General features: G+C 40.5%; 1 protein-coding gene across 1 annotated transcript in view; it reads left to right on the plus strand.

Annotated features, from left to right (window-relative positions):
* The first annotated feature begins 10,990 nt into the window (after positions 1–10,990).
* IL22 (interleukin 22) overlaps positions 10,991–15,427 on the plus strand; it is a 9,734-nt gene continuing 5,297 nt past the window's right edge. The window contains exon 1 of the mRNA XM_060193368.1: positions 10,991–10,996. Coding sequence (XP_060049351.1) covers positions 10,991–10,996 — 6 coding nt within the window. The remainder of the gene's footprint in view (positions 10,997–15,427) is intronic.

Raw genomic sequence — 15,427 nt, forward strand, 5'->3', positions numbered from 1 at the left:
CGGCAAGATTGTGAGATAAGAGAGGTACAATTCATACAGTTCCCACTATCAGAGTGCCACACCCCACCCCTTCCATTGGAAGCTTTCCTATCCTTTACCCCTCTGAGAGTATGGACCAAATCTCTATGGGGCACAGAAGGTGGGAGGTGTGGCTTCTGTAATTGCTTCTCCACTGGACACAGGCATTGAAAGGTCGATCCATACTCCCAGCCTGTCTCTATCTTTCCCTAGTGGAGGAGGGCTCTAAGGGAGGTGGAGTTTCAGGACACTTTGAAGAGGTCGATTGCCCAGGGAAAACAGGTTAGCATCATGGTAGTATTTTTCAACTTCTATGAGTGAGATCATCCCACATTCATTCTTCTGTTTCTGACTTATCTCACTTAACATGGTTTCTTCAAGCTCCATCCAAGATGACGTGAAGAAGGTGAATTCACCATTTTTAGTAGCTGAGTAGTATTCCATTGTGTATATATACCACAAATTGCTCAGCCACTTATCTGTTGTTGGACACCTGGATTGCTTCCAGGTTTGAGCTATACAAACTGTGCTGCTATGAACATAGGCATACATACATCTTTTTGGATAGGTGTGTTGGGTTCCTTAGGATATACCCCACAGGAAAAGAACTGCCAAGATCACAGGGTAGGTCCATGTCTAGCCTTCTAAGAGTTCTCTAGAATGCTCTCCACAGTGGTTGGACCAATTTCCATTCCCACCAGCAGTGCAGGAGGGTTCCTCTGTTCCCACAACCTCTCCAGCATTTGTTGCTGCTACCTTTTCTGATGAATGATGTTCTCACAGGAGTGAAGTGGTATCTCATTGTTGTCTTTATCAGAGGTGGCTTTTTCAGGCTCACTCTACTTGTAAGTACATGTCCTGTTTTCCTTCATCATACAACCCAGAGTGTCTCTCCTACTTTCAAAGAAAAATCTTACTTACAACTTTGTATATTGCACAGCTTAACTACTACTACTACTACTACTACTACTACTACTACTACTACTACTACTACTACTACTACTACTATTATTATTATTATTGTTTACCAGAGCACTGCTCCTCAGCTCTGGCTCACTGTGGTACTGGGGTGTGAACCTGGTACTTCAGAAAGCCTCAGGCATAAAAGTCTTTTGCATGACCATGATGCCATCTCCCCACCCATACTGTACACCTCAAACAGCTTGAATACAGGAAATGTATGCCACCCTCATATAGAGCCCTAATTTATAGCCCAGGGGACAGCAGGGAGAAGGTGAGGGGAGGATGTTTGGTGAGAGAAAGGATGCACTCCTGATTTCTAAAAGCATTGGACACTCCCTTATATGTGATCAATGGACAGAATCTTAGGTATAGGCCAGTAACCACTGGCGTGACCCAGTCATAGGTGGCACTTCCTGTACAGAAGCAAATCCCTGGCATCACATCAGTGCTCTCCCTTTCCTGTGCCTTCAGACAGACCAGTAGACAAAGGTGTATGTTTCCTGTATCCTCTCAGTTTCTGTAACAGGCATCTCCACAGTCTTTAAGAAAATTCCCAAACAACTTTGGAAATAGGGAACAAATCACCTTGTGCATCGTGTTTGCAGATAGTTTTTATCTCACTGAGTTTCTTTTTTCATGAAAGACCAATTCACCTACCGATACAATTTTGAACATGATTTTGACTTAATTTCTATTTATTATCTTCTCTTAGTGAAGTGGCCAGAGGCTCATTCCAGGTGAATAGACTGAGGCAGACGTGATGGATTTTTAATCCCATTAAAAAAGTAGGGAGACAGTTCTGGAACCTCTGGGACTTTGCCCATATTTCTTGATGCCTCTCCTCTTGATTCCCTTACCATATTGTGCTGCCTCTGCTATCCTCAAACCAAGTTCAGTGCAGACAGTGCCACTATGCCCTATTATGTTGCCATTGCCTTTTGGCTATTGATTGTATTCAGAGACACCAAGCTTGGGATGTCAATTTCCAATAATCTGGTGAGACCTTTCCTAACATACAGGACTACCTCATTCCATTTCAAATGGTGCACTCTCCAACAAAATTACAGATTTATAGATATAGGCTAGAGCCTAGAGGACTGGGTACATGTATACATATATCCATAACTATGTACCTCAAAGTAAAAGTGCTTAGTGGTCCTCTGGGATTAGACTTAGATCTAATAAGCTCAGTAAGCAGGGAGAAAGGCCTAAAGAAGGCACCATAAATTGTCTAATCAAATGTTTACTCCTTAGGACTAGACACCCTCCTCTCCTACCCCCTACTTCATGTCTCTCAATCACTCTATCTATACAACTAACTACACAAAAGAAAGTAAGATATCTGCAGGGGAGATGCTTCACAGGTGGTGAGGCAGGTCTGCAGGTGTCTCCCCTCTCTATCCTCCCCATCTCTCTCCATTTCTCTCTGTCCTATCCAACAATGACAACAATAACAACAACAATAATAACTATAATAGTAAAACAATAAGGGCAACAAAAGGGAATAAGTAAATAAATATTTAAGAAATTTTTAAAAAAGAAAGTAAGACATGATATAGCTCCTAATCTCTTCAGACAGCATCAGCATAACTGTCACCACTTAATTATCCGTAGATAATTGTACACAACTGACTAAGAGATATACTGGCAAAAAATATTTATCAACTAAAAAACAATTACTTACCCTATGACAACCTTTATTAGAATAATCAAACAAGGTTAACTTAGGCTCCTCTAAAATCTGAGATGTATTTCCTCCCTTACTTGAAACCAGACCCCTAAACCTAATACTGGTTTGGATACAATAAATGATATGCAACAACTTAACAACTGGGAGAAAGTCATCAGATAAAGAAAGGACTACAAAGGCTGGATAAATATGAGAGACTGGTTCACCTAATGATGCCGTTTGTGATCAATACCAGCCCACCCCGTCATTTTGGACCCTAGTTAGGGGATCTTTGCATCTCCACATAGACGATATGGGCGTAGACATCTAGTAGACCCCTCTTCTCTCCACTATCACTAGTCACTTCCATCAGGGATATCATCAGAAGCCTTCTTTTCTAAGTTTATTTTATTTGTTATTAATAGTTAGTTACAAGATTGTAAGATTACAGTGTATAGCTCCACACCACAGCCACCACCAGAGCTCTGTATCCCCACCCTCCCACTTCCCAAAGATCACCACCATAGTTCTCATAAGTCTTCCAACCAGTTTGCCTGCATTTGTTTTGTTTGGCTTTTTGTTTGTTTGTTTGTTTGCTTTTGGCAAGTTCATGTAAATGAGATCTCTAGATTCCACATATGAGTGAAACTATCTGGTAGTTGTTTTTTACATATTTACTTATTTTTCTAAGCATAATCACCTCCAGTTCCACTCATTTTGTCCCAAAGGACACAATATCATCTTCGTTGATTGCAGAATGGTATTTCATGGAATATAATCCCATAATTTCTTTAGCCAGTCATCTGGTGATGGGCATTTAGGTTGCCTCCACTCTTTAGCTATTATGAATCATGCAGCAGCTATGAACATAAGAATGTATATGTCCCTTCTAATTAGTGCTTGAGTGTCCACTGGATAAATGCCCAAGAGTGATATTGCTGGACATCATAAGCCTTCTTGTGGGCCTCTCCAGGTCCCTGACCTCACTATAAAGTAGCAATGGTAAGGACTAACTCACTTTCCTAAGGGAGACTGGGTCATTGTACCCTGCCACTTGAGGAAGACTGGTCCCGAAATGAATACAGCCAAGAATATTCCCAGGTGTGACCATGGACTGCGAGTTCAGAATGATAGTCACTAGAAGGTTACACAGGATCCTGTGTATAGGTATATATATTTGGACCTTGGGTCAGATTAATGGGGTAAACAGTTAATTGTATTTATATTTTTTCATTGAGTTTGGTAGTTAAGCTCTGTGTTAATCCAGCTTTCTAGTCCTATTTTCAACTCTGACACCATTTTCCTACACAATATTTTTAGGCCACCTTCATGTTAGCTATTAAGCTCAAGCAAAAATTACCAGAGTCATGGGGCCCTAGGAACATACCCAAAATAGACTTCCTGGCTTCTTTCTACCCAAAGATCCCTATTCTCACCTGCCCTATTTGTACTTTTTGGTTCCTGTTTATTAAACATTTTGTCCTGTTTTATATCTTACCACCTTTCAACCACCAAATTGCAGATGCTACTATGATTCCATCTTGACCTCCCTGGGCAGTCAACCTCACCAATATGTCCTGGACTCTCACCTCTCCAGAGCCCTACCCCACCAGAGAAAGATAAAACCGGCTGGGGTATTGATCAACCTGCCAACACCCATATCCAGTGGAGAAACAATTACAGAATTACAGACCTTCCATCTTCTGTACCCCATAAAGAATTTTGGTCTGTACTCCCAGAGGGGGAACATGTTAGGGGAAGATGACCAGAGGGCTCAGAACTCCAATTCACATTAGGATCCGGAGAGAGAGGAGGAAAAATGGAAGAAAATTTGGTAGTAGTAACAGGTGTAGGTGTGACTTCGAAAAGAAGAGGAGGCCGGACCATATAAAAATGGGCAAATATATGTAAATATATATAGTTATAGAAATAATAGTCAACCCATATCTGTGACCTTGGGAGAACTACTGCAGTTTCCAATGGAGTGAATGGGGACACAGAACTCTGGTGTTGGGAATGATGTAGTATTAAGCCCCTGCTATCTCATAATTTTTTAAATTAATATTAAATCACTAATAAAAAAATTTAAAAGTGAGGAGAGAAAAATGAACAGAATTTCTCCAGAGAGGAGATCTAGAGAGCCAAGACACATATGAAAAAAAAAAAGTTCAATGCCACTGATTATCAGAGAAACACAAATAATGATAACAATGAGATACCACTTTATATCTCATGTCATAATGTAAAAAGACAGAATCATGACCTGCTGAAGAGGCTATGGGTGAAAAGAAGCCTTTCTACATTGATGGTGTGAGTGTAAATTGATCCAACCCCTTTGGAAAACAGTCCGAGATTTTTCAGAACACTAGAAATGAACTATCCTATGAGATATCCTATGAGACAGCAATTTCTTTCCCAGGGATCTATCCACAGAAAACAAAAACTCCCATCCAAAGAGATGTATGTACACATATGTTCATAGCAGAACAAACTAAGCCCAAACTTGACAGCAAAACAGATGCCTAATGAGAGATGAGTGACTAAGAAAGACAATGGAATAATACTCAACTATTAAAACTGATGGAATCATTTCCTTTGTCTCATCTTGGCTGGAACTTGAAAGGATTGTGTTAAGTGAGATAAGCCAAAAAGAGGAGGACAAATACTGGTTAATTTCACTGATAGGTGAAACTTAAAGCAACAAGGAAAGGAAGGGACAATACAAAGTGAAACTTAGACTGCTGATGGGTACTTTTCTTTGTCTGTTTGCTTGCTTGTTTTGCACCAACGCAAGGGAGGAGGTGGAGAGAGCACTGGAGTTTTGGTTCATGATGGTGGGAAATATCCTAAGTTGGGCGTGAGAGTGTTCTATAGACACCTATCCTGGGGGAGATGAGAAATTGTACCAACAATTTGTCAACAGTGGTACTGCAAACCACTAGCTCCTCACATAAAACAATAAGAAAGAAGTGATGGTTTACAATTTTAGACTTGAGGTCATGCTAGCCCATATGCTCTGGAAGAGGTTAACCACCCTCTTGTGAGATGAACTGTGGAGAGTCCCCCATGCTAAGGAATTGAGGGTCCCATCAACATCTATGTGAAAAATATTTATTTTTTAAAGTATTTATTTATTTATTTATTTTGGGTAGAGACAGAGAAGTTGAGAGGGAAGAGGGAGATAGGGAAAGAGAAAAAGAGAGACACAGTATTATTTCATTGCTCATGAAGCTTCCCACCTGCAAGAGGGAACCAGGGACTTGAAACTGAATCCTTTACAACTGTAACATGTGCACTCTACTGGGTGTGCCACTGCCTGGTCTCACTTCTTAGAAGACCCTTCTTAGAATTGGATATGCCAGACTCGGGCAAGTCTCCAAGGAGTGCCCTCCTGCCATCTTGACTACAGCATCACCATTTACCCATATCACCCCATTACGATATGTAGGAGATAGCAGCTGCTTGCCTTTGAAGTAACTACATTTTGCATCAATGTATTCTTAGCAGTACAACATGAATACAAAAAAAGAGGAACGGGATATATGTGCTTGGTAGTGTTGGCAGTTACTAAGGAGAGTTGGGGAGTTCTCTTTGAGAAGAACGTGGTAATGAATACCTGCAGGATTTTTGTGATGAGTCAGGCCCATCAGCTGTAACAGACGTGGCACACTGAGGATGTTGATAGCAGGGAGGCTGTGATTATGAGGGGGCCGAGCACATATGGGAAATCTCTGTACTTTCCCTTCAATTTTTCTGAGATTCTAAGAAAAAAGTGTTCAAAGGAAAAAGTAAAAAAGAAGCCCAGGCAGTGGTGTGCCCTGTTGAATGCACACGTTACAATGCACAAGGACGAGGGTTCAAGTCCATGGACCCACCTCAAAGGGGAACACTTCACAAGTGATGAAACAATGCTGCAGGTCTCTGTCTCTTTCTCTCAATCTCTCTCTATTTCTATCTCCCCCTTCCATCTTTTTTTTTTATTCCCTTTTGTTGCCCTTGTTGTTTTATTGTTGTAGTTATTATTGTTGTTGTTGTTGGATAGGACAGAGAGAAATGGAGAGAGGAGGGGAAGACAGAGAGGAGGAGAGAAAGATAGACACCTGCAGACCTGCTTCACCGCCTGTGAAGCGACTCCCCTGCAGGTGGGGAGCCGGGGTTCAAACCGGGATCCTTATGCCGGTCCTTGTGCTTTGTGCCACCTGCGCTTAACCCACTGCACTACAGCCCGACTCCCTCCCCCTTCCATCTTTATTTCTCTTTGACTCAATAACATATATATATATATATATATATGTATATATAACTTAATTTTTTGTTAAAATCTCAGCTCTGTCTTATGGTGGCGCTGGAGACTGAACCTGGGATCTTGGAGCTTCAAGCATGAGAATCTGTCATCTGTCTATATAACCATTATGGTATCTCCCTTTCCCTAAATACATTACTTTAAAAAATAGGAGGGGGGTTGGGAAGGGAGAGAGACAGAGACAGAGACAGAGAGAGAGAGAGAGAGAGAGAGAGAAAGCAGGGGAGAATAGCGAATGAAGCAAGTGTCCATCTAGGAAGGTATTTTACTACTTTTTCATTTGTACTGAAGTAATGCAGAACTTGGTCTCACTTACTTAAATATATATTAGTTCTAGACATGTACATATGTGTTTCCTCTACTTATTAGTCACCCTGCCTTAACCTTACTTACAACCCTGCCCCCACCCAACTCCCCAAAATAGCCTCCTCATTCATCCAGAAAGCCATCCATAATTGCTTGTTCTAGGGCAGTACATCTCCAACATGGTCCTTACAATTCCCACCCTAGTTCTTGACATACACTGTATACAGATGACCATTTGCTATTGTTGGAAGTCATTAGATCACCCTGTGAAGACAGAGCCCAACTACCACAATTATATGAATGTAGCCAAGAGAGCAATAGCCACATAGCAGGAACTTCGTAAATGTCTACCAAGTGAATGCAAATATGCTGCTTCTGTGGCTGCTGTGCACCACTCCATCACCAAATAGCATTCACAGACACCCTTGGTTTCCAACCTGCAAAATACTTCCACTGGAAAATTATGGTAAGGATCAAACAATGACCAAATTCTAGTCATGGGAATCTGTTTCTTTACAAGTCAGTTTCACTATTCTATCCTGCCACTCTATTTAGCAGAAAAACTCCTATCTTGAGAGTAGCAAAATTGTGGATAAGTAATTTTTCTTTCCCTTTCTTTCCTCCTTCCTACCTTTCTCTTAAGTTTTTTCTTTTTCTTTTCTTTTTTTGTCTCCAGGTTTATTGCTGGTGCTTAGTGCCATCACTACAAATTCACAGCTTTCAGAAGCCTATTTTTTCTTTTTTCTTTTATTATTGGATAGGACAGAAAGAAATTGAGAGGGGAGGGGGACATAAAGAGGGAGACAGAAAGACGCCTGCAGACTTGCTTCACCGCTCATGTAGCATCCCTGCTGTAGGTGGGGAGTGGGAGCTTGAACCCGGGCCCTTCCTCACAGTAGTATGTGTGTCTAACCAAGTGTGCCACCACTTAGCCTCCTAGATAAATACCTTTCCTTGATAAGCTCCATGTTCCTTTTTAAATCATAATTAGTTGGATTTTGGGGTGTTTTTTTAGAGCACAAGAGACAAATACTAGTTAAATTCTTTTTCTTCCACCCCTTTTCCTTTCTTCTTCCTTCATACCTTCCTCCCATCCTTCCTCTTTACTTTAATCAAGTTTATTGAGGTGTCATTTCCACTTCTGGTGAAGTTTATCCTTGGTAAGTAAGTAAAGGTCTATGAATTTTGACAAGCCCACACTATCATATATCACTGCCAGTGAAAGAGTTTAACTTTTTTTAAATTAATTTTTTTTTTAAAAATGGAAACAATGACAAGACCATAGGATAAAAGGGGTACAATTCCCGTCACCAGAGCTCCATATCCCATCTCCTCCCCTGATAGCTTTCCTATTTTTTAACCCTGTGGGGGTATGAACTTAGGGTCGCCATGGGGTGCAGAAGGTGGAAGGTCTGGCTTCTGTAATTGCTTTAACTTTTTATTCTCTGTTGATGACAGCTCAGAGCACTGTGCCACCCTTCCATTATCACCAATGTAGGAATCTCGAATTTGACATCATTCTGACTTGTTTTCTCAGTGTTTAAAACTTGGATACCCAAGGGTGTGTGTGTGGTTTTGGCCAAGTTTCTGTGACCCAGGAATAATTCTAGTACATTGCATCCAGATTCCTTTTGTTATTATCACTCAGGGTATGTGAACAGGCAACGTTAACTGTTTGAGTTTTGTGTAGAACCCTGAAGGTTTCTTTTTCTCTTCTAGCAGAAATAGAAAAGTTAAGATGACAAAGTTTTTAAAAAGAGATTTTCCAAATAAGAGATGTGAATATGTATCTGTTTCTCACTCTGATCTGAGTAGATAGAGCTCTGAATGCCACCACGTTTGGTAGCTTTAATGCTTTCTTTTAAAAAATGAGTCATTATAAATAAATATGACTTTTATTTCACTGAGTTTCTCTTCTGAACCACGTTAATACCATTCAGAGGAATATCACTGCATTCAGTCAAAACAGATAATGTAAATGGAAATAAATGATTATGTTCTAGATGATAAGAATCTTTCCATTTGTGAGAGTAAATGCTGCTTTAACAATCCATCATAGCAGGAAAAAAAGCAGTTCACTGAGAACACATTTATGAAATTCTTTTTTTAAGTTACTTATTTGTTATGGGATAGAGACAGAGAAATTTGGAGACATAGAGACACCTGCAGCCCTGCTTCACCACTCATAAAACTTACCCCTGCAGGTAGGGACCTGGCCCTTGAACCCAGGTCCTTGTGCACTGTAATGTGAGTGCTTGACCAGGTGTGCCACTGCCTGGCTCCTTTGTGAAATTCTTAGTACACTTTGTGAAAGTTTGAAATTGCAAGTAGAAAGGAGCCACTTAAGATAGTTTTAAAACTCTAAAATTGTGTATTCTGAACCAAGGGCTAATTACCCATTGTTACACAGGACCATGACCTGTGAAACATCTTACAAGAATGAAACTACCATATTCAGACAAAAAAGAAGAAAAAAAAACTGTTTCACTTATGATTACTGCCAAAGAAGTAAGTTTAAGGATGTCTGATAGCTTATTCTTTGTATTTGCTTCACTAATTTGATTACAGGACGAAGAACTTTTCCTTTAATTTCTTCCTTTCTACATAATAAAAACTATCCTAGAACTGGACACAAAGTAGTTAATACATGCTCTGTGAGAGAATGGCTTGTGGGGAGAAGTGACTTTTAGTAAATTCATGGAGAGGTTCTTTGCAAGTAGGTCAGGATTTCAGCACACACCTTCTATCAGGATGTCAGAACTTTTAATGTATCGTGACGAATGAATTTTTTTCCAGTTTGACTGTGATTTCACTAATTCATGAAATAGGTTATCTAGCAACACACTATGACCAATGTAAACATGTAGGAAAGTGGATGATCTCAAGAGATCAAGGTAGAGTTTGCATTCTCTCTGTGGGCGCAAAAATGAAAGAAGGAAACACTTGTGGCTCTTGAGGTAATGTGATGTTACCTTCCAGTTCTTCCCCCCGATCCACTTCATTTCATAAGTCATTGTCGAGAATACTAAACCACCAGAGTGACACAGGGGAATCCCATAGGCAGACATGATATTAGAACATGTTCTCAGAGGGTCTCTGGAAGAGGTTTGCTGGAGATCCTGAGGGGGTTAACCAATGACGTCCTGGTAGTCACTATGCTATAAAGTTCCTGATGCAAAACAAACAAACAAATAAACAAACAACAAACAAACAAAAACATGAGCAGAAACTCCATGGAGTTTATGCCAAAATATTATGACGCCTCTGTTTTTCAACTGCAGTGGATGCAGTCAACCACAAATATTCCCAAAGAAGTCACTGAAATTTTAATGTTATGAGAAAGTTGGAAGATCAAAGGAAGGACTTCAGCCAACACATATGTGTAAGAGACACAGTAGTGCTTGCCCCAAATGCTTCCTCTTGAGTCTGTCACTTTGTCCACATTTTCCATCAGCCATTCCATTTAAGCTAAAATATTAAACAATTCTGCAAAAACAAAACAAAACAAAACAACAACAACAACATCCAATCCTATCTTTGTTTAGAATTTTTTATTTATGTGTAGGTGTGGGTTAGTTGATAAGGATAGTCTTTGGTAAAAATGGTGCTGCTACCTTGGATAGTAGCAGCCTAAGTCAGGAACACGTTTGATAAAGTTAGGGGGAAGGATGTAAGATCTAAAGTGTGAATCTTCCTCTGAGATTGTGCCTCTGTGGGAAAGAGGTCTAGTAATGAAGGTACGTGTAGCTGCATTATGGCTTTTCATCAGGAATGTCCTCGGGCTGGCCAGAGAACTCACCTTGTCGTTGTCCTTGGGTTGCTCTGGGTTACTTGGAAGAACTAATTAATTCTAGTGAAACAGAGACACCATCCTTCCCACCCTTCCTGGAATGACTATTCCAGGTGTGACCTCAGCTCTAAGGATGAGTCTTAGTGTCATAAGTGTAGGCTCTAGCCTTCAAAATAAAGAGGTGAGAGGTTTGCTCCTTCTCTCCTCTTGATGCCATATGGAACTTCTTTTTGCTACTCATCATTGCTCAGTCATTCTCTCAGTCTCAGTTCCTAATGTCAGGAGGAGATCTCCTACAAAAAGTCTCCATTCAGTTCAGTGTGATTAATCACAAAACTGGTGGATGTTTTGTGCAGTGGCCATAATTTCACTTCCTGTTCTTTTAAATTTTATGCCAGTTTATCCATAGGCTAAAAAGACTTGAGACCATGGTATGAATGGAATTTTATATCTGCGAGAAGCAATTACAGATTGATATGTTCATGTTCCTTGCTCGGATGGGGCTAGCTAGCCAGTCAGTTGGGGAAGTGGAAAACTAATCAGAATATTCTAATTCAGATTGACAAGTATCATGATAAATGCAGGTCCAGGGTACATGAAGAAGCAAAAGTAGTACAATTTCATGGATTCCAGGAGACAGTTGACCAAGTGTTGCCCTTATGCAGGTCTCACACAGGTAAAACCTTGTAATTAGAGATGTATCCAGTTTTCACTTCACTCTGAACTAGCATAGTGACTAGAAAAAAGTCAGGTTCCTGACTTACTCCTCTTTGGCCCATGAATCAATTAAGAGGTCAACTGTTAAAACATTCAGATTGGTCACAAACATTGTATAAAAACTACACTGAAAGAACCAGTAGTTTCTAAATATGTTGTACAGCTAATTCTCCACCCCCACCAAATTGCCCCAATTAGCGTTTTTTTAAAAAACAAAAACAAAACAAAACAAAACAAAAAAAAAACACCCTGTCCCACAATCTCAAACTAATGTGAAGTCTCCATCTTAACCATTAATGGTTCAAATTCATTTGAAAACTGAGCACTGTTTTCTTTTCTTTTTTAATTTTTTTTGTTTATAAAAAGGAAACACAAAACCATAGGATAAGAGGGGTACAACTCCACACAATTCTCACCACCAGAGCTCCATATCCCATCTTCTCCCCGATAGCTTTCCTATTTTTTAACCTTCTGGGAGTATGGACCCAGGATCATTATGGGGTGCAGAAGGTGGAAGGTCTGGCTTCTGTAATTGCTTCCCCGCTGAACATGGGCATTGACAGGTCCATCCATACTCCCAGGCAGGGAAGTGAGGCTCCAGGACATTTTGGTGGGGTTGTCTGCCCAGGGAAGTGGATATGAACAGAATATTCACTACAGAAGAAATCCAAAAGGCTAACAAACACATGAACATTTGCTCCAGGTCACTGATCATCCGAGAAATGCAAATAAAGACAACATTGAGATACCACCTCACCCCTGTGAGAATGAAATACATCAAAAAGGATGGCAGCATTGACTTCTTTAATTCTCACTTCCCTCATAGGGAATAGACTGCCCCTTTTGCAGGTGTTACAGGTCTCCTAACAAGTCTCACGGAGGCTAGTTTTCTCTGATTTCATGCTTCAGCTAGTACTCAGCTATCTTTGTGGTTTATCACTTTATAAAGGTCTTTTCCATAATCCACAATCCATGACGGCTTCCTATTGCCCATCATCTCACATCTAATCTGGTTGGCATTCAAATCTGCTCAAAGGCTGCTTCTACTTATCTTTCTTTTCCATCATTGCTCAACATCATTTCATTCAAGCCGAGCCTAGTCGATTCTCATTCTTATACTAGTTCCATCTGCAAGCTTTCATTTTTTGCCATCTCCCTTTCCTGGAAAACCTTTATTTCATTCTTTAAACTGGTCCAAATGTTAGTATTTATTTTTTATGCTGCACTAACCAAGAGCTGTGTACATACACAATACAACCAAATGACCTCCTGAACCCACAGTTTTTAGTCTTTGTTTCTTTGGAGGGAGACAGGAAAGAAAAGATACAGAAAGAAGAGAGACACTACAAGACTGCCCTGCCATTCATGAGGTTCCCTGGCGCCATCTATAGTGCTCCCACAGGGACCCAGGGCTCAAACCCAGAGTGTTTGTGTGCAGGAAGCTATGTACTCTACCAGGTGAGCTATCACTGAATTCCTCCGAACTATTATTACATTTTTACTCACATTCAGCTTCTCAAAATCTTGAATGTGTTTTCAATATCAGTTTCTATCCAGATAGCTTTACCACAGAGGCTGTAATTCCACTGTTATATATTTTATTCACTTAATATTTATTTATGTGAGATAATGCTATAGCATGTAACTTTTACTGTTGCTTTTTTTTTTTTGCCTTATTCTCTCTCATCCCCTGCACATCACCATCCAAAAGACAGCAAATGTGTCTTCACATAATACTACCCAGAATCATTATTTTCCTTTGAATAATAATCATCTCCCCATTATACTCTTAGCTCTAAGAGCAAGAGATATATCTTATTCATTTGTATGTTCCTAATGTCCCAACCAGTGACTGGGGCATAGTAACTGTATGAGAAAAGTTATAGGATGGATTACATTTGTGAGTTTCTTGACAACAGACTCATAGCTTAATTATTTTATATATCTCCAAACACTGGACAGTACTGGGAATATGACAGATATTCCACAATCATTATTACATTGAGCACTCTGCATAAAGATGTAGGAATTATGGTGAAATTATGGGAAAAAAAAAGAATAAATCTAGTATGTGTAGGATCAATTCTGGAAATCCTTGATACATTTTTTTTCCAGGAACTTCTGCACATATAGTGAAGTCCACTATTGGTTATTCCCTTGGAGCTGCAGAATTAGAAGAAGCCATGGAATTTATTACTCAAGCCAGAGAACATCTGGACCGGGTCATATCTGAAAAGGTTTAACTGATTCTGAGGAAATGTGGTATTAAGACAAATGTGGGGCTGTTGAGTGGCAGATGACTGTGTAAAGATGTGGGATCTATGTCCAATGGAACACTACTCTGCAATCAAAAGAGATGAGACTCAGCTATTGGGAACAAAATGGACGGAACTGGCGGGGATTCTGCTAAACCAAATAAGTAAAACTAGTAACTACACGATTTCACTCATTGGTGGAATATAGAAAACTAAAACAAATGAACTTGGCCCAAAAAGTTCTAAACCACCCCGTCTCTTGGACTCTGTGACAATTATGGTGGTTGTGCCAGGCGGGACACAGGGCTCTGGTAGAGCACGTGGTGACTCACAACACCATGTGTGGATGTGAAATCACAGCCCTGAAATTTTCTGATTTTTTTGCAAAGCAATTAGATCACTAATAAAAAAAAAAAGAAAGAAAGGGTAATGGCTGGGGGGAGAGCTTGAAGTATAAGTTCACAGAATTTGCATGCCTCAGGTTTCAGAGGTCTTATATTCAATCCTTAGCACCACCTGAGCTAAGTAGTGTCCTGGGGTCCCCCTCTGTCTTTCTTAAAAATAATTCAGTAAATACCACCACCCCTTTTTTTTTGGCTCCAGAGTTACTGCTGGGGCTTGGTGCCTGCACTAAGAATCCACTGTTCCTGGAGGACATTTTTTCCCATTTTGTTGCCCTTTGTTGTATTGTTGTTGTTGGATAGGACAGAGAGAGATGGAAAGAGGAGGGGAAGACAGAGAGAAGGAGAAAAAGACAGACACCTGCAGACCTGCTTCACCACTTGTGAAGCAACCCCCTTGCAGGTGGGGAGCCGGGGGCTGGAACCGGGATCCTTGTGCTGGTCCTTGTGCTTCACACCATGTGTGCTACCTGACAACCCCCAGTAGATCCCTTTTTAAACGAAAAAGAAAAATTTCCTTAAGTCCACACACAGAAGATAATTAATGCATAGTTTAATGTATTTTCACCAGATAAACACATGCAAGTAACTAACCAAACAACAGTGTACCAGATCTCCTCATGTCTCTCTTCACTCTTTAACCACCTTTTTTTTTTTTTTTTGCCTCCAGGGTTATTGCTGGGGCTCAGTGCCTGCACCATAAATCCACTGCTCCTAGAGGCCATTTTTTCCCCCTTTTGTTGCCCTTGTTGTTGTAGCCTTGTTGTGGTTATTATTGATTTTGTTCGTTGTTGGATAGGACAGAGAGAAATGGAGAGAGGAGAGGAAGACAGAGAGGGGGAGAGAAAGATAGACACCTGCAGACCTGCTTCACCACTTGTGAAGCGACTCCCCTGCAGGTGGGGAGCGGGGGCTCGAACTGGGATCCTTACGCGGGTCCTTGCGCTTTGTGCCACATGCGCTTAACCTGCTGCGCTACCGCCCGACCCCCTGTTTAACCACGTT

Source organism: Erinaceus europaeus, chromosome 7, assembly GCF_950295315.1.
Source record: "Erinaceus europaeus chromosome 7, mEriEur2.1, whole genome shotgun sequence".
Classification (NCBI taxonomy): domain Eukaryota; kingdom Metazoa; phylum Chordata; class Mammalia; order Eulipotyphla; family Erinaceidae; genus Erinaceus; species Erinaceus europaeus.